Source organism: Camellia sinensis, chromosome 1, assembly GCF_055761805.1.
Source record: "Camellia sinensis isolate YWXY chromosome 1, ASM5576180v1, whole genome shotgun sequence".
Classification (NCBI taxonomy): Eukaryota; Viridiplantae; Streptophyta; class Magnoliopsida; order Ericales; family Theaceae; genus Camellia; species Camellia sinensis.
The window spans coordinates 173,740,378-173,761,672 of NC_138961.1; the positions used below are offsets into that span (position 1 = coordinate 173,740,378).

A 21,295-nucleotide genomic window follows, 5' to 3' on the forward strand; every position below is an offset into this window, starting at 1 on the left:
GCAAGCAAAGTAAACTAGCATGCTATGCTACGTGCAATGGACTGCCTCAGCTCTATTCCGAATGATGAAGGATGCATGCATACTCGGGTCGCCTTGTCGGGAAATTCCATAGCGACGCGTCGCCTCGCCTTTGTTTACAATTGATCTCAGAAACTTGCACAAAGCTCCAGAAGGCTGAAACTCCACCTTGGGAAGGCCACCGACCAGTTATTAACATGGGAGACCACTTGCCGACCACCCTTTGTGGTGGAGACCAAAGAGGGTGGTCGGCCTGCCAGAAAATCTGGTCGGCCGACCAGTTTCCACCTCTGGTTTCTGGTTTTTCTGCAACAAAGGCAAAAGAGAGAAAAGGCAATGCATTTTCAACAAATATGTGCATGACCATTCTCCCTATCCTTGCACAAGCTCAAGCGAGTGTAGTCCTCGATCCTCGTGCCACTAATCACGCATCTCGATGCATGAAGGCCGAGAAGTCAAATTGCACGACTCGATGTGAAATGAATGCACATATAAGCAAGTAAAGCCAACAACTCTATCATGGACAGTTAAGAGTGTCGGCGACCGAGAATCGAGGCACGTTTCGTTACTTGGAGTACAAAACGTTCCTCGTTTCCCGTGTTTGGACTAAACCTTACTCCAAACACAAAGCAATAAGATGGCATACACAATGCGACTAACATGCAACCTAGCATACGCAATGCTATGGGCTAAAATGGCATACACAATGCCCGTGACATAACATGGTATACACAATGCACTTACGAAGACTATCATGCGCACATGAACTAAATGGCATATACAAATGCAAGATGGACTTACACCAATATGAGTGGACCTCAGCCACACTCACATTAGTGGCCATATGATTGAAATGAGACAAACGAAACACATGCAAACATGCACGGATGCAAATGATCGATCCTAAGGCACAACATGCAACTCTAACTAAGCATGGCAAAGGATGAAGTATGGCATGCAAACACACATTTTCCAGCTCTGAAACATAATGTACAATGGTCCCGAATCATGCAAATATGTCACACAATGCATGCAAGATGGCTCGAATACAGAAACTAGTGAAGCGGGTTACACTAGAGGTACACAAAGCAATGTATAAATGGCAAAACTAGCCCCAAACAGACCCTAGGCAGGTCTGAAACAGTGGAAAAATGGCCCAAAATGATGACTCAACATGCAAAGAAACGAAACTCATGCAATGGTCCGAAAACGAGGCATTTATGCACAACTCTCAAACACGTTTAAAGAGTGAAAATCATGGGAATATGACATTCATATAAGCTCTGAAATATGATGTATAATGACCCCAAAGCATGAAAACACCTCAGTATATGCATGCAATAGACCTCAAATCTCAAAGCTAGGCATGGATATTGAACTACAAGTATGCAAAACAAGTATCATTCGACCATGAGACCCAAAAACAGAGTTAAGGCAGTCCAAAACATGCACAAAATTAGTTTAAGGCATGACCAAAAAGTGCTAACATGAAGGGCCAAAACATCATGCAACATAGGTTAGTAAGCATGGTTTACACTGCATGTATATGAAGCACATGAGGGGCCATCAAACCAGCCAAAAAAAGAAACATGACATGCCAAAATATGACCAAAAACCCACTGAAACTCAGTCAACACATGTTAGAATGAAGTGTTCATTTGAAAGGCCAATGAGAGGGTTGTTCTACACATGTATGATGGACACACAAAATGGCAAAACTACCTTTGGATAGAGGTTATGAGGGCCCTAAAACTCACTGAAAAGGGCCTGAAATGAGTCTAGGAAGCATGCAAGTAAGGCTCCTTTGGAAGGCCTTGAAGAGGATTACTCTACACACGCATAATAGAAATTCAACATGGCAAAAAGGGCTCTGGAAAGAGCCTATGCAGGTCACAAAACTCACAAAAAGTGGCCTAAAACATGGCTTTGAAACATACAAATAGGGGCTCATTTGTAAGGCCAACAAAGCTAGTAAACAAAACAAGGGGTGAGAGGGTCACCCCTCTCCGATTTTAAGGCTCAAAAACACATGTTAGCTACTGAAAATCTACTGGATTTCAGTGGCTAAAAGGCCAAACCAAGGCCAACACAAATGCTCTAATGCATAGCTCAAAACAAGAGGAAATGAAGCATGCAAGGAGGTAGATGACCCCCAACATAAAAATGGCCTTAAACAAACATGTTTAGAAGCTCAAAACATGACTTTTTTCAGTTTATGACAAAGCCTAAATATGCTTGCAAATAGAGCTAAACTATGAAGCAACATAAAGCTACAAAGAGGGAAATAGAGACTTATCCTTGTAGAGAAGAAGGCTAGCAGCTTCTGGAGCAAAATAAGGACTCTTCAACCACTGAAAATGAGCTCCTAGGTGCTTAGGTTGACCATGGAGGTGTTGTTTTTGGAGGTGTAGTGTAATGGGGCCAAGAACTAGGAGTTTTGGACACCAAAAGAGAATGATATAGAGAGAGAGGTGTATACCTTAGCCAAAATTTCTCAACCTTGGCTCATGAGGGAGAGGCTCCCTCTTATAGAAGAGGAGGTCCATAGCTTCTCTAAGAAGTTTGGAGCAAAGAGGCCAAGCTTCTAAAGGAAGCTAAACCAAAAGGGTCAAGCTTCTTGAGGAAGCTAGACCAAAGGGGTCAAGCTTTCTCAAGAAGCTCAACAAAACGTCAAGCTTCTCTTAGAAGCTAAGAAAAAGGGACCAAGCTTCTTTAAGAAGCCAAAACAAGAGGGTCAATCCTTGGAAGATGGGGCAAATGCCTCCCATCTGGCACAGCTAGATAGCACTCAAAGAGACAAAAAAACAGAAGGCTGGCCGACCAGTTCAAGTGGTCGGCCGACCACTTGCCCTGGTTAGCCGACCAGGGGTCAAAAGGTTCAAGTTTAAAAGGTGGTCGGCCTACCCATATTGGTGGTCTCCCAGGTGAATGCAACTCAATGGTGCTATGGGAGACCAGAAATTGTGGCTCAAAAGTGAGGGAGACCACTTACCTGTCAAGAAAAATCGACCGACTGGGGAAAGGTGGTCTCCAAGAAGAAAAGGTGGTCTTCCACCCTTGTACCACCTTCCTAACAATGAAACTAGGGTCTATGCCAAAAATGAACCAAGACAGATGCAAAACGAGGGTTCGGGGGCCCAAACACGCAGCCGGGTGCCCCGAAAACTGACTGTTAAGCATCAAAGGTGGCGTGCGACCACGAAGGTGGTCTCCCGGGCCATAGTGTCCCTCTAGAGAGAGGAAACAAGGTGTGTGCCAAAAACCGAAGCAAATGGAGAAAGTTAAGCGGTCCTGAACCGAGGCACACGGCTGACGGCTCCGAAAATCGGAAACTTGTCTCCAAACGGGAACAGTGGTTTATGACCACGAAAAGTAGCCTACGGCCACTGAGAGATGGTCTACGAGACCTCTCCCTCCCTTCGGGAAGAGAAAACAGAACTTGGTTCGCAAACCAAGGTAAAGCACAAAAGAGTCCCGAGGTCCGGAGGCAAGGCTCTCAGCCGAGACTCTGTAACCTCAGAACGAGCACAACATACGTCATCACCGAGCGCTCAATCGATGACGTCTGAGTCTTAAGGTCGGTCAAAAATGGGGTGTCTACACCAACCTTGGTGGGCAAGAAGTGCATTGTTAAAAGCTCTAAAATCTCGAAAACCAAGTCCCCCATTTCATTTGGATAAAGTCAATTTCTTCCATGAAACCCAATGGATGCTTCTGCCTTCCACCAAAATTTACAAATATAAGAGCTAAGCTTGTCACACAATTTAATAGGAAATTTAAAGAAAGCCAGAATAGCCTATGCCACAGCCTTGATAAAAATCTCCCTCTTAGCAGATGACAAAATTTTCGCCTTCCAATCGTTCAGCTTAGACAACAGTTGGTTACAAATAAAATTATAAGCATCAGTCTTAGACCTACCCTAAAATGAAAGAAGTCCCAAGTATTTTGCTTTCGCCCCAATCTCTGAGATACCTAAAACTCCACGCAACATCTGCGTTTGACTTCTCTTCATGTTTGCCGAGAACTGGATCCCCGATTTATCAAAGTTGATAGACTACCCCGAAGATACCTCATAGATCTTCAACACTCTAAACACCTCCCTACTTTGCTGCTCCTCTGCTTTGAAAAATAGAAGTGCATCATCGGTAAACAGAAGATGAGACAAAATAGGGCACGTCCGACGAATGCACAAACCAAAGATTCTTTGTTCACCAACACTTTTCTCTATCAACTTGGCAAGGACATCAATCACCAAAATAAACAAGTATAGTGACAGAAGATCGCCCTGGCAGAGGCCTCTAGATGGTATGACGCTTATTCTCTTTGTGACACCTTAAAAATTAATTTGTGGGCCAAGGGTAAAATAAATAAATAAATAAATAAAACGGTGGTTTATCACCATCCTAATATATAAGATGGTGACTAAGCAAACTATAGTTTGGGCAAGTCACCATAAAGGACACGAGGAAATGAACAAATAGTGCCACATGTGGGATAGGTGGCCAAATGTAAAATTGCCACACGGTTAAAATTCATTGCACTCCACCAACTATAAATAAGCTATTAAATTGTTAGAGTGCGAGTGCAGCTTACTAGTAGCGGGAAATTGTTAGTAAGGAAATAAAGGTTAAGGGTCAATATTAAGGTGAGTTATATTATACCTTGAGTTACCATAACATATTTTACGTATATTTTGAGTTACCATAATTTATTTTATACAAGTTATGTTCTATAACTTATATTTAGATTTCAAGTATGTTAATTATTTTATGAACGCCCTTTGCTTAAATTGAAACTCATGGATATGTTTGTTTAGATGTTAGAAATTATTTGACAATTATTATAGAAATATTTATTTTTGGTAAGTACCACCACGGGAGTCCTATGATTTGGGAGACTTAAATAACTATTAGCCTTTGATTGGTCATTTTGTGGCCTTCTGTTTGTTATGGATCCGTTGACCTCTGTTCTGACTGTCACTCCAGTGATCTCTGTTCTATTCTGTACCGTGGTTATGGTTAGTTATTTACATAATTTCAGTTATTTTAAATATTTTAGCTTAAATAACTATCCATGGTTATTTTGTGTCCCCTATACTCTTAGCATAATATTTGTCGCTCTGCTATGTGCTTATAGCTGTTACCCATTTCAGGTGATAAGATATAAAGAAAAATTGTAACCTCATATAGCGGGATCCGCATGGAATTTGATACCGACCTGTTACATTTTTTTTTCTTTCTTTTTTCTAAAAATTTGTTACCATATAACAAAACAATAAAAGCCCCATGGATGTATTTTCGATCATTAACGAATTAAATTTTCTGTTTAATTATTTTCTTACTTCAATTCTACCTCCACATGCTCCATTTAATTTGTTAATATTAGAATTAATTAATAAGTTACTAATCCTGGGGTTGGGTCGTGACAAAGGTGATATCAGAACAATGGTTTTAACCTTCTATATAGAATCTTACGTTTGTACCATGACTAATTCTTGTGATGTAGGGATGTCTGAGTTTATTATTGATGAGGCATTCTGGAATGAGCTCGAGGCTATACATTTGGAGGAAATCTTGGCAGAGCATCACGCCCCCGTCTCGCCAAAAGGATGGGAAGACTCTGAAGACACAGTTAGGCGACTACATCCAGGCATTCTCTAATTGATGGGTCGGCCAATATATGTACAGGTCAATCTTGATGATGTAGCATACTTATCATGGAGGCAGAGCCGTGTCTACACGCATGGATGATATCTCGGACCTATCTACGTAATCGGCCTTGCCCCAAGATTTGACCGCCTTCACTACATAGTTGGCCCTTTGCCCCCAGATTTTGCTGAGAGAAGGGAAAATGTTTACCCCAAAAACTAAATAATCACCAATATCCCTAATCCTTTGGAAATTATTAATATCCAGAATGCTGATTTTAGTAATGACTTAGCATACGTCGAGACACCCGGTTGGATTATCGACTGAGCGTTTTAGGGATACATGTAGTCCATCCCCATTTACATAGTTCAAGAAACGTGGGTTTGTTTTGGCGTAGTACAACTAGGATGGGAATTTGAGCTTCTTATGCAATATTACTTTCCGTGGTTATTTGACCCATCAATCTAGATTTTGTAGAGAAGAATTCTTTTTGTGAGCTAACTATGATTAGTTCTGATTCCTATTTTGTTTTTGGTACTAAAGGGGTTAGACACTAACATAACTTTTAACTTTTGGGATAAGGATGTAATGCTAATACTGTATTAATATAAGAAAAATGCCTGGGAGCACTAATTAGTGCTCCCACTAATTAGGTGGCAGTGGGTCCCGCCATTAATGATGTGATGCTTTGGTCTTGGAGTTATGTTTTTTTTTTTTTTTTTTTTTTACTTTTTTAATGCATTAGTGCTATTAGTGGTGATGTTTTTAGTGGGATGAATCATTGTTGTTAATATAAATAGTAAAGCTAGTATTCTATATATATGATACTTTATAATGTTTTATAAATGTGATGTCATGTTTATTAAGTTATTTCACACCCAAATCTACTTTGTAGTAATGACCAATGATAGTAATGGAACCGAGTCATCAGTCAGCAAAACTAAATCAATGGAAAGAATCATGGAAAGAGCGGTTATCAGCCTTTTGCAGGCCTTGTAGACCAACATAAACAATGGGATGCCAGAACGGTGAGAACAGTTGGTTACCATAAAACAATTCCAAGATCTAAAACACACCACATTTATCGGCGGTCCAAACCCAATGGTAACAGAAGCTTGGGTTAAAGACATGAAAAAGATTTTTCGCGCACTACCCTGCACCGAAAGACAGAAGATAATTTTTGCCACTTTCACTTTAAAAGATGATGCGTAGGAATAGTGGCTTCTTACCTTAAAAAAAGAAGAAATCGTGACTTGGGCCAAGATTCTTGAAAGTATTTAATGAAAAATACTTTCTAGATTCGCTGAGGGAAAAAAAGGCGTTGAAATTCATACATCTAAAGTAAGGAACCATGACGGTGGCCGAATACGAGAACAAGTTCACGCAACTAGCTCGATTTGCGACATATGTCATCCCCACCGAAACTCGAAAAGCAAGGAAATTCGAAGTAGGATTGGATGCTAAAATCAAGGATAAACTTGAGGTTTTGAAACTACCAACCTATGTAGATGTGGTGGATCGATCATACATCGCCGAAAAATGGATTAAAGCCTCGCGCTCCGAGAAACCAAGCCAAAAGAAGAGATTTTGGGACAGAGACCACACAGAATCTGGTGCTGCGCCTCCCAAAAAGGTAAATTCGGGCACAACTAGTTCAGATAATCAAGGTCCTACTAATCCAGAGGTGGCACTATTCCTAATTGCCCTACTTGTGGAAGGGCTCATTGGGAACAATGACATCGAGACATGAGAGTATGCTTTAAATGCAGTCAAGTTGGCTACTGGCTAAGAGATTGTCCAAAGCTTACCAATCCTACAGCCAACCCCTCTGAACCAGTCAGAAAACCTGCAGGACTTGGAAGAGGGAGGAAAGACCAAAAACGCCAAGGAAGGGCTTTTGCCTTAGTACTTGAAAAATCAAAAGTTACCGAAAACGTTGTGTCAAGTACACTTTCTGTCTGTGGTCATTTAGCTCATGTTCTCATTGACTTTGGTTCAACTAATTCTTTTATTGCACCACACTTTGCTACCAAGTTGACATCAACACCTGAACTCTTATGATATATATTGTCTGTGTCTTTTTCCTCTGGTAATGTTGCCCTTAGTGCTGATGTGTACAAATCTTGTGCTATATCTCTAAAAGGAAAAACCTTATATGTAGACTTGATTCCCCTCCGCATTGGTAACTTTGATATAATCCTAGGAATAGATTGGCTGGTTGCCAACCATGCTTCTATTGATTGCAAAGCCAAACGATTCTCCCTCCGGTTACCAAACCAACTCGAGCTTGTCTTTGATAGGACTGGAGTTTCCACCCCTCCCTGTCTTATATCCTCCATAACAGCCCAACGACTTCTAAGAAAGGCTTGTTGTAGTTATATCTGTTATGTGATCGATACTAAAAAAGAAGCCGCCACCATCGATGCAATCCTCGTGGTTAGAGAATTCCCAGATGTCTTTCCCGAAGACCTACCTAGTACTCCAATTGACCGGGAAATCAAGTTCACCATTGAAACCCAACCTGGTACCTAACCAATCTCAAAAGCTCCTTATCGCATGTCAATAATAGAATTAAAAGAACTAAACACCCAACTCTAGGAACTACTGGACAAAGGTTTCATTCGACCTAGTACCTCACCCTGGAGAGCTCCAGTACTATTCGTAAAAAAAAAGGATGGCACAATGAGGTTATGCCTTGATTACCAGGAGTTGAACAAAGTCACCATCAAGAATTGGTACCCTCTGCCATGAATCAATGACTTGTTCGATCAACTGTGAGGTGCCCAAGTGTTCTCGAAAATTGACTTGTGTTCTAGCTATCATAAACTAAAAGTTAAAATAGAAAACATCGAAAAGACTGCCTTTAGAACCTGTTACTGGTACTATGATTTTCTCGTCATGCCATTTGGTGTCACAAATGCTCTAGTGGCCTTCATGGACCTTATAAACCAAGTGTTCAAACTCTATCTTGATGAGTTCGTCATCGTCTTCATTGATGACATTCTCATATATTCCAAGTCACTGGAGGACCATGAGCAACACTTGCGAACGGTCTTGCAAACACGACGTGATCATAAACTGTATGCCAAGTTAAAGAAATATGAATTTTGGATCACTAGTGTACACTTCTTCGGTCATGCCATAAACAAGGATGGCATTTCAGTTAATCCCCAAAAAGTTGCAACAATCGTAGAGTGGCCACAACCTAATAACGTATCTTAAATTCGAAGCTTTTTAGGTCTAGCCGGCTATTACTGACGCTTCATTCAAGATTTTTCAAATATAGTATCAGCCTTAACTCAGCGAACTCAGAAGAGCACACCCTTCGAATAGACTGTTAAACAGGAACGTTGCTTCCAAGAGTTAAAAAACAGGCTAGTGTCAGCTCCTATAGTAGCACTCTGCATAGGAACGGATGGGTTCGTAATTTATAGTGATGCCTCACATAATGGGTTGGGTTGCGTTCTTATACAAAATGGAAAAGTCATTACTTACGCCTCACGCTAACTAAAGACTCACGAGAAGAACTACCCAATCCATGATCTAGAATTGGATGCGGTGATCTTCGCCCTCAAGATCTGGCGTCATTATCTCTACGGTGCAACATACAAAATTTATACTGATCATAAGAGTTTTAAATATCTGTTTACACAGAAGGAACTAAATATGAGGCAATGACGGTGGCTAGAATTTATGAAGGACTACGATGTAGAGATCTATCATCCTCTAAGCAAAGTTAACGTGGTAGCAGACACACTGAGCCGAAAGATGACCATAAGTTTGGCATGTATCCTCATTCCCTACCACATCAATGGATTGCTCGCCAATATAACAATAGAACCCACCTTAATTGAAGAAATTAGAACACGCCAATGTGAAGATAGAATTTTGAAAAAAAAATACGAGGAGCAAAGAAGTACACCCGATCCTGCCTTAACTATAAGTAATGGGATGCTAAAATTTTAGAATCGAATCTGCGTACCTGACATTCCAGAATTCAAAAAGAAGATGTTGGTAGAAGCTTATAGCTCAAGGTTTGTAGTCCACCCTGGCAATACATAGATGTACCATGATCTAAAAGAACATTACTGGTGGACAAGAATGAAAAAAGACATAGCAAGCCATGTCTCTAAATGCCTGCATTGTCAGCGTGTCAAAACAGAACATTAGAGACCTACAAGAATGCTGTAACCACTCTCTATTCCTGAATGGAAATGAAAGCACATTACCATGGACTTTGTGGTCGGGCTACCACAATCAGTCTTGGAGAATGATGCAATATGGGTTATAGTAGATCGATTGAGGAAGTCGGCGCATTTTCTCCTAATCAGAATCATGTACTCTTTTACTAAGTTCGCCAGTCTATATATCAAGGAAATCATTCGTTTGCATGGCACCCCAGTTTCAATTGTGTCTGACTGAGACCCCCGCTTCGTGTCTCACTTCTAGAACAAATTGTAAGAGGCCTTGGGAACCACACTGAAGTTTTGCACTGTTTATCACTCGCAAACTGATGGGCAATCCGAAAGAACAATCCAGACTTTAGAAGATATGTTATGTGTATGCGTGTTGGACCTCAAAGATAATTGGGATGATCACTTACCTTTAGTGGAATTCTCATATAACAACAGCTACCAAGCAAGCATTGATATGGCACCGTACGAAGCACTGTATGGAATGAGATGTCGATCACCTCTGTGTTGGACGAAAATCGGAGATAAGAAACTATTAGGCCTTAAGATTGTGCAAATAACAAGTGATAAAATTCAACTCATCCAACAACAAATTCGCACTGCCCAGAGCCGCCAGAAAAGCTATGCAGATACATAGAGATGAGACTTAGAATTTCAAAGAGGTGATCATGTGTTCCTAAGGATCTCACTAACAAGAGGGGTTATCCGATTTGGAAGGCAAGGAAATTTAAACCACGTTACATCGGGCCATTCGAGATACTAGAAATGATTGGTCCTGTGGCATATCGCCTTGCATTGCTACTTGAACTGTCTAATGTTCATAATGTGTTCCACGTTTCGATGCTCCGACGGTACCTCTGAGATCCAGAGCATGTTGTCGATTATGAGAACCTGGAAGTTTAAGAAGATCTCTCTTATAAAGAACAACCAATGCAGATTCTCGATCATCGTAATTAGGTTCTCCGAAACAAGACTATACCTCTTGTAAAAGTCTTTGTAAACGTCTTGTGGAGAAATCATCAAGTTGAAAAAGCGACATGGGAAATTGAAAGTCAAATACAAGCTAAATACCCGCCCCTCTTCGAAAATTAAGGTACGTCAAGTTTGAGGACAAACTTCTATTTAGAATGGGAGAAATGTGACACCTTAAAAATTAATTTGTGGTCCAAGGGTAAAAAAAAAAAAAAAAAAGAAGACGGTGGTTTATCACCATTCTAATATATAGGATGGTGACTAAGCAAACTATAGCATGGGCGAGTCACCATAAAGGACACGAGGAAATGAACAAATAGTGCCACCTATGGGACAGGTGGCCAAATGTAAAATTGCCACACGATGAAAATTCATTCCACTGCACTAACTATAAATGAGCTACTAAATTGTTAGAGTGCAGGTGCAACTTACTAGTAGCGGGAAATTGTTAGTAGGGAAATAAAGGTTAAGGGTCAATATTAAGGTGAGTTATATTATATCTTGAGTTATCATAATATATTTTATTTATATTTTGAGTTACCATAATTTATTTTATACAAGTTATGTTCTATAACTTATATTTAGATCTCAAGTATGTTAATTATTTTCTGAACTCCTTTTGCTTAAATTGAAACTCATGAATATGTTTGTTTAAATGCCAGAAATTATTTGACAATGATTATTGAAATATTTATTTTTGGTAAATATCACCACGAGAGTCTCATGCTTTAGGGGACTTAAATAACCATTAGCCTCTGATTCGTCACTTTGTGGCCTTCTGTTTGTCATGGATCCATTGACCTCTGTTTTGACTGTCACTCCAGTGATCTTTGTTCTGTTCTGTTCTATTTTGTACCGTGGTTATGATTAGTTATTTACATAATTTCAGTTATTTTAAACAGTTTAGGTTAAATAATTATCCATGGTTGTTTTGTGTCTCCTATACTCTTGATGTAATATTTCTCACTTTGTTGTGTGTTTATAGTTGTTACCCCTTTCAGGTGATGAGATGCAAAGAAGAACTGTAACCTCGTATAGTGGGACCCACACAGAGTTTGATGTCGAACTGTTACATTTTGTTTTTCTTTTCTATTTCTTTCCATTTTCTAAAATTTTGTCACCACATAATAAAATAATAAAAGCCCCATGGATGTATTTTTTATCATTAATGAAGTAGATTTTCTATTTAATTATTTTCTTACTTCCATTCTGCCTTCGCCTGTGCCATTTAATTTGTTAAGATTAGAATTAATTAGTAAGTTGTGATTCCAGTCCTAAGCCCCTGAGGTTGGGTCGTGACACGCTTGGCCCCATTAACTATAACTGAAAGGGAGACAGTCGTCACGCACTCCATCACCCATTAAACCCATCTCGCATTGAAGTCCATCTTCACCAAAACAGCCCTTAAAAATTCCTAATGGACCCGATCATAAGCCTTATTGAAGTCTAATTTAATAGCAAGATCTGCCAACTTCCTTTTCCTAATCTTAAAGGGGTGAAATGCCTCATGTGCCACAATGATATTACCCTGTGTGAGACGGCCAGACGCGAATGCCGATTGATTAGGAGACGTAACAACCCCAAGAATCTTTTTCACCCTATTGCCAAGTATTTTTGTAGAATCTTGACAGTGAAATTGCACAAGCTAATAGGTCTAAAGTGTGTCAATTTAGTCGGAGCCAAAACTTTTGGAATCAAAACCAAATTCGTTTGGTTGAGTTCCTTAAGCAAAAAACCACCCCGAAAAAAACTTCTAACAACTTTACACCCATCCTATCCCACAATGCCCCCATACTGCTAATAAAAAAATTCTGGAAAACATCGGATCCGAGCGCTTTTAGAGCACCAAGTTGGAACACTTCACCTCAAATTTCCTCATCTACGACTTCTTGAGTTAAGAAGGAATACATTTCATCTGTTATAATCAACTTAACCACCTTTAGAGTTTTCCCCATCTCTACTGAGCTCACTCTCGAATAGAGATTAGAGAAATAGTCGAAGAAATGGGAATCAATCTCTTCATTTGTAGATATCTAGCTACCATCATCATGTTGCAGTTTAAGCACTTGATTTCATTGTCTTCTTTGGTTAATAGTGGCATGAAAAAAGGCTGAATTTTTGTCGCCGTAGTTGAGCCAATTGATATTAGACCTCTGATAAAGATACATTTCCTCTTTCGACCTATGCTACCAACTAATCCTAAATAGTCATGTTAGCATCCGTCGGAGGTTGACCTTGGATATTAGTAATTTGGGCTCTCAACTTTGTAATTTTCTTTTTGCAATCACTAAACTCGATGTCACTCCATTTACGAAGCCCCCACTTACAGTTTTTAAGACGATGAGCCAACTGAAACATAGCAGAGCCCACTTGGTTTAGACTCTGTGCTTCATGAATTCTCTCACCAAATGCAGGACTAGTGGACCATATAGATTCAAATTTAAACTACTGAAGGACCCTCTTGGGTGGGATACAATAATGCAAGATCAACGGGCAATGATCGGAACCAACACAGATGTCATGAAAAACTGGGGCATAAGGGAACTCATTCCTCCACTCGAAACTAGCCAAAGCTCTATTAAGCTGCTCATGCACTGTGTTCCCTTATCCTTGATTATTGGACCAAGTATAAGCATTTCCTTTGAACTCCAAGTCTAATAAGGCACATTCCGACATTATATTTTGGAATTCCTTAATTTGTGACCTGCTACATTCACTACCTCCTTGTTTCTCCCATATTGTACCCACCTGGTTGAGATCTCCAATACATAGCCAAGGGTAATGCAATTCATGGGCCATATGGATCAGTTCCAGAATTCTAACCTCTTTCTTATTGATGGTGGAGCATAAATAAAAGAAGTTGCCCACTGCCTACAACAAGCCCTAGAAACTACACAACGAACAATATTTATGGACCTGAAACAAACATCCAACTGAACCTCCTCTATCCATCAAAGTGCCAATCCTCTCGACATACCAATGAGATCTACATAACATTTATTTGGGAAATTTAGACTATGCCGAATACGTTCCATCTTTGCCATTTTATTCTTAGTTTCCATAAGAAAGATCACGGATAAATGATGGATTGTACACAACCCTCGTAAAATCTAGATTGTCAGGGGACGCTCTAACTCCTGATAATTCCAACTGATGATCAACATAGGTTTAGTGGCTGTTTAGGGCCAGCCACCAAGGCCCAATTATCCTCATTCTCATTACCAATATAAGGAAAAGTACTCATGACTTGAGAGCATCAATCTTCGTCAGGTGAAAAAGGACTTACATGCACCACGCTTTCAATAGAAGTCTGCTCATCCACCTCTGTATGTTTTACAGCCATATCAAATAGTTAAACTTTCTTTGGCCTCCCCACTCTACCTCCCGCCAACTTTGCCTTTGACTTCCTTCCATCTGGTGAGGATACGTCCCCATCTCCAGATTCTCACATATATCTTCCTTGGCTTTCAATAGCTTCAAATGATGTGTATTAAGAAGATCATCCTTCTAAGCCTTTTTTTTAAGAGATAAACTATTGAAAACATTGGAAATACACATATCCACAACCCTATTGATAGGTCCACTTCGTGTTGGGCTCATGCTTGGGTTGATCTTTACAATATTAACCTCATCTGAAGTATTAACATGCTTTTGAATTTCCTGGACCACCCGCGTAGAAATAACCTGATTAATAGGCTCAGTAACAAAATAACGTTGTTTGGGTTTAGGCCAGAACTGGCCCTCTAGTGGCTGAAGTCTAGAACTTAAGCTGTTAAGCCCTTTATTAACCACACAATGAGATAAATCCACCTGGGTCATGGGCCCATTTTGATTAGCATACGATACTACCATCCCACTATCATTCTTAGAAGAATTTGGATATTCCCTAGTGCCACATGTCTTCTTCTCATATGATGACTTAACTACACATGACACAAATCTCACTAACTTTTTCTTTTTCGTACCGATCGTACAAGTGTAGCCACAACTCTGCTGGTAGGGTTTTGTAAACGCTGCTCTAACGCGCTAGGGCCACGCGCCGTCCCCATCTTCTCTGCTAGCTCGTGGGATTGCCAAATCAAAGACTAAACCTTGAGCTCTGCCTCATCTATTTGTTTCCGATAATGCTCTACCAATAAACCAGTACTGTGAGCTATTCCAGTCCTCATTTCTAGTCCATACCCAGAATCCTTTCTCTCTTATCTGGTGGGAAATTTGTATGAAGCATTATTGTTGCCTATCCGACCACAGTCATAACAAAACTTCGGTAACTTTTCATACTTATACCAATCTATTATTTCCCCATCACCCTGCCCACCACTCCATTGACGATGAAGAATGAAGCCTTGTAACAATGGCTTAGTGACATCCACTTCAACCCGAAGGCGCAAAAAGTTCCTATACAACGGAAGCCCCTCCGTATATGCCTCTACCCTTACGAGCTTGCTGATCATGTTTCTGATTATCTCCCCATACGCTTTGGTTAATTTATCCATCAGTAAGCCATGGACTTGAACCCAAAAAGGGCACCATTGAAATTCCATCTCTACCGCAGCTAGCCCCAACTAAAGAGGTTGAAGAACCAAAAGATTCCCCATCACCGACCATGGAGCTTCCATTAGCACTTCTCTTCGATCCTCTGCCTTTGCAAATTGAAAGAAGAACATATTGTCGTTTCAAGGTGAAATCGACACCTTGGCCCTGGTTTTCAACACCCCCGTGAGGATATTAGACACCGTCGTTTTGTTAAGAATCTTGGGAGCTAGGATATTCCCCACTTGGTAGAGGTTCGATACATCTTCACATTCATCCAAACCTTCCGGTAGCTCAAAGCATTCCATAATGGAAACTAGATCCAACCAATGCCTAAGCAAATAAGCAATACAACCGCCCAATGCCCAGTAATCGAGATCATCGAACCTAGAATCTGAGATTTGCCCAGGAAGCTACCAAAAGGTAGATAGAACTTTCAACAAAAGGAAAAACCTTAATATAGTGAAGAAGTAATTAATTCTTGTTTCTGACACGAAAGTGTACAAAAATGACCAACTAATTGTATTCAAAATTTAGTCAGAAGATCGTATACTGAATAACTAAGTAGCGGGTTAATTTGTGTCATAAAAAAAATGTCTATTTTTATATTATATATCTAATGTGTGTATTTACAAAAACCAGGCCACAAAATACTAAAATCTGAATTCTCTGTTTCTTTGAAGCCTACGTAATGGCTTGGAGAAGCTGATGATGGGAAGTTAAAATCTGTGTTCAACACCTCACTTCTTTACATTTCATGACAGTTACAGCTCTTATTTTTATTATTTTATTTGATTATTTATTAGGTCTATTTAATTATAAAATGTTGTATTAAAGATATAAATAAATGGTCTCATTACACCAATATTAATGTTACATTGATAAATAAAATAATAATCTCACTACATCCTTTAATTGAGACATCTCAATTTCACGTCAAATGTCGTGGCTAAGACTCATGTAAAGAAGTTTCACATTTCTCTCTCTCAATCTTTTTTTTTTTTTTTTGTTACAGGAAAATCCTCCCTACCCTCTCGCAGGTCCAAGGCAGCGACCCTTGCAGAGATCACCAGGGTGTCCTGTTAGCCGTTCCGAGCGAGGAGACTATAACCTGAGAATCACCAGGGTGTCCTGTTAGCCGTTCCGAGCGAGGAGACTATAACTTGAGAATTTGCCCCAACCTCCCAAGACAAGCTTCGCTTAAATCAGGACTCGCACAGCGGGGAGCATTGAACCCACACCAAGTGCTAATTAGATAACTTGAAGTCCAACCTCCTAACCAACTATGCTTCACTCAGGAGATTGGCCAAAAAAAAAAGAATTGAACTCATGATCTTAGGGCTTAAATCCCAAGTGTTAACCACAATGCCACCCACCCATGGGTTCTCTCTCTCAATCTTTAACCCCTTCTGATTCAGAAAAATTAAGGGATGAATAATTTTTTATAAAATAATAAGTATAATATAATATAATAAAAAAAATGTGATAATATAATATTAGAGTAATGATTCATCCCCCCTTTTCCCCCCACCCCCTTTGACTCCCTTTCTCTCTCATTGGTTACCTTTTCTTTTTCTTTTTCTTTTTTTTCCTGCTCCACCAATCACTCCCTGCCACGTGGCAAAGGGGGGTGAGGGGGTGACCCCAAAAGGGGGTCCCAAGCATTATTCATAATATTATTGTAATATCTATCAGCTATCATCGACCATCCAAATATAACCGCGTGGCATTTATTACTCGCAGCAGAGCTTACCTAAACATCCTAAATAGGTAGGCAGGACGTGAGTGTATGCATGTTTGCCTACACGCCAACGGGATTCTCTTTTTGAAAATTTTGTCCATTTTGCCATATTTATAATATAAATAAATTTATTTATTTATTAATTCTTTCTTTTTACCAATTAGTCATATACGTGTGTCACCCGTGCATAGGAATGGCAACGGGGCGGGGCGGGGCCGGGGATCCCACTCCCCGTCCCCGATCCCCGATGGTGGAAATCCCCCCGTCCCCGGCCCCGATCCCCGACGGGGAACCTATATCCACTCCCGCCCCCGCCCCCTAACGGGGATCGGGTTTCCCCGACCCCGAACAACCCCCGAGCTTTTTTTTTTTTTTTTGAAAAACTGCTTTGAAGCTGGAGGATCAAAAAAAATAAGATCAACATACAAACAGAGAGATGAACACCAATAGATCATCATCATCATCATGTATCATCATCAACAACATAAAAAAAAAAAAAAAAGAACAGAATAGAGAAAAAAAAACCAACAGATCTATAATATGTATACATATATATGTGTGTATAACACAGAAAGAGAGGGAGATATAGATCAGCATCTAAGCTTCAATCTATAATATGTATACATATATAATGTGTGTATAACACAGAAAGAGAGGAGGATAGAGATCGGCGACACTGTGAAGAAGAGATCAGCAGAGGAGGGCGGCGGATGAGATCATCGAAGGAGGGCGGAGGAGGAGATCGGCGAAGGAGTAGGTAGATCGAGATTGGCGCTGTCAAGAGGACGGCTTTCTTCTCTCGTCGGAGGAGATCGGCTCTCTCTCTCTCCCTCCTTCCCTCCCTCTCACTCCATTTTTCTCTCTCAGCTCCCTCTCACTCTATTTTTCTCACTCAGCAACCAAGTGGTGGTGGCTCTCCCAAGATAAAGACATGCATACATATATATACACGGGGTAAAGTAGTAATTTATTTCGGGGAGAAGCGGGCGGGGGGTCGGGCCGGGGGTCGGGGCCGGGGACGGGGCTGGAAAACATATCACCGTCCCCGGCCCGAAAGTGATCGGGGATTCATTTTTAAATACCATCCCCGGCCCGTCGGGGGTATTTTTCGGGGAAAAACCGCTCGAATCGGGATCGGGGAGGCGGGTCCCCGTCGGGCCGGGTTTAAATTGCCATCCCTACCCGTGCATATACAAGTCTTGATAAATTAATTTGTTTTATTTTTATTTTTATATACATTTGTCCCTTAATTCTACTGTATTTTCTATTGCACAATAGTTTAGTTATTTAATTATTTAATTTTTGTTATATAGAATGGATCGGAGTCCATTGGAATTAAAATGACAAATTTTAAAGGGAAAGTAAAAAAAGGCTATACTTCTCTATGATTGGAAAGAAGTCTGATTTTGTGTGGTCGGACTTGTGGTCTTTGATTGAAATCATTCATTTTATACGTATAGATCATTAATGTAAAAATAAATAAACAAATAGATTCATTGATCAAGGTTACATGATGCTAGGTTGTTATAATTGACAATTTTGTTTGATAAAATTCATTTCAGTTGTAATTTTATTCGCTCTTTTATTTTAGTGAGGCTGTGAATATTTAGATGTGAATCCAACCCGAATTGTACTTGCGTAGAAAAAATTATGCTGACATTCCGTAACTTGAGTATTCTTTATTTGTCACTTCCCTGACTATGTACGGGGGGTAGGGGATAGTACCTCTTGGTAGGTTCGAAGCAGTGCCCAAGCGGGGTCGAGAGACAGCACCCTCAAAGCCAAAGTTGTTTGATTGCTCGAGCAGTTATTTGTGTGCTCGAGCGGTGAAGTGAATCATCCACTATCTCTGCCTATAAATCGAACTTTTGGGAAATATGTTTCACTGCTCGAGTGGTGGATGTTGCACTCGAGCGGTTGGCCTATATGTTTTGCTTCAGCGGTTGGCCTATATGTTTCGTACTGCCTTTACTCATATCACTTGAGCAGTAAAGTGGTGGCTTGAGCAATCTTTGCGACCCCATTTGTTATAGAGTGCGTCGTTTGTTCGTTTTAGGATTGAACCCGTCTAGATTATCAGAGAGAAGTAAAATACAAAGTATTTTACATTGAAGGGTGTTTTTATATGAGTTTCCTCAATGTATAGAAGGTGATCGATTGATCAACGAATTACATAGTGTCAAACATAAAGGGTTGTTTTTGTTCTCTTATTCACATAAAGATAAATGTGTTCATCGGTAGATTCCGGAAAACTTGAACTTGAAACTTTGGTGGATTCCAAAGTGGCTTATCGTCGTAGATTCAACATCGACGTTGTAGATTCAATGTTGGGCAAAGCAATTCCAAGGTGAAGATGGTAGTGGAAGAAGCACATCAAGTTTGGTTCAATTCAAGCGTGGATTCGGTAGACAATTGAGAGTACTCATGAGTAATTATTTTTGTTTTTTTAGTGGATTATTTTATGGTTTTGACTCTTAATTATTTTTTTCACGTTAAATCATTTTGCTAGTTTGTCGTTGATTGTTTGATTGAGATTGATATTCACTATTTAAAATTGAAATATAATCAAGAATCAATATCTCGAGAATTTATAAATTTTTCACATGATTTTATCATATTCACCTTTCAAAAACGTAGACAATCAATTTTAATCAACTTACAAATCTAGTCTATATGACTCACTATCTATCTCTCTCTCAGTTCAAGTGAAATTGGGATGAAACAAATCAGTAAGGTTCTTGATTGATTCAAAATGCAACTAAGCCAAATTCAGTCTGATAAAAGGTTTATTTTCCTTTACATTAAGTCATCCTATTCAAATTTAGCTATGTTAATGGAACATGAAAGTTTTTTTACGATATAGACCCCAAGAAAGAAATGAGAGAGAATATCCGGTTGTTTGGTATTACATTTTGTCTTGCGTGATAAATAAAATCTTCTCTCCTTACAAATTTCTTTTCTCTCTTATAATTATGCCATCTGTCACCAATGAGGAAAGAAAAATCTTCCAAGTAGACAAAATTTCCATCAAATTTATTCCTAAGCTTGCTTTTGTTGCAAAAAGATGTTAATCCACGAGGGTTTGAATTGTACACAAAGCGATAAAAATCTCTAAGATTAAGTCACTGAGCAGTTGGAGTTAGATGACTCTTTGGTAATTCATGATGGCCCTTTCGACACTTCTTTCATTACATATACCCTCCATCTTGAACTTCATCAACTATATATTAGACAAACACGAATCTAATGAAACTTTACATACTAAATCTTTTAAAATAAATTACTAAAATTATTCAATTCTTTCCGGTTAGAGAGAAGGCTAATCCTGAAAAAAATACTCGCCGACACATGCGTACATAGGTTACTTTATCATCTTGACATCAATCATTTTCAATGAATGTATACCTCATATGAGGAGGATGGAGGTGCACTACTCACATACCATCTTGACCGTTGGATTTATGGAAGCTCTTTTTGATGGGGGGTTTGAGAGTCACAATTTTAGGTCACTTTAATACGATTTTCAAATTTGGAAAATTATTGAACAATAAAAACAAAGTAAGGGCTGACAAAGATGTGATCACGTATTCTAGCACACTCTTGTAATTAATTATTTTATCAGGATAAATAAAAGGGAAAACTACAGTGGATTTTCAAAATTAATTATATATTCACAAAATAATTTATAAATTTATTTTTTAATATTTATAAAATTAGACGGAAAATATTTTTCCATATTTGGTGGTGGTGGCATGGTGGTGGGGCGGTGGTGTCGGTGATAGCGACAGTGATAGTGGTAACAACTATGGTGATGGTAGTGGAGGTGAAAATGGCAGTGGAAGCATAGTGACATTAGTAAAATTTTAGTTTAGAAAATATTTTTCACCTTTTAAAATTAGAAAATATTTTCTGCTCATGTAAATTTGTTTCTGTTGATTATGAAAAATATTTTCCGTTAACTTTCATTTTCCATTATATCAAATACCAAAAAATATATAAATTATTTTTTAAAAAAAAAATTTCACCCAAATAAACAGAACAATTTAAAAATAATTTTCTAAACATATTGAAATAAAATTACACCAAGTAAATTCAAGTTCAGCTTGTAGATTGTGTTGACAGGAAAGGAAAATAATCACGCGTGATTCTATTTATATTCTTTTTTAATTATGTACACACTCATCTTTGAA

The 21,295-nt window shown here is 39.3% G+C and overlaps 1 protein-coding gene across 1 annotated transcript; it reads left to right on the forward strand.

Annotated features, from left to right (window-relative positions):
* The first annotated feature begins 7,412 nt into the window (after nt 1–7,412).
* LOC145820837 (uncharacterized) lies at nt 7,413–8,198 on the forward strand. The gene is made up of 2 exons (XM_082917384.1): nt 7,413–7,699; nt 7,772–8,198. Exons 1-2 carry the CDS (start codon nt 7,413–7,415, stop codon nt 8,196–8,198), a joined length of 714 nt encoding a protein of 237 aa, XP_082773510.1.
* Nucleotides 8,199–21,295: the final 13,097 nt, after the last annotated feature.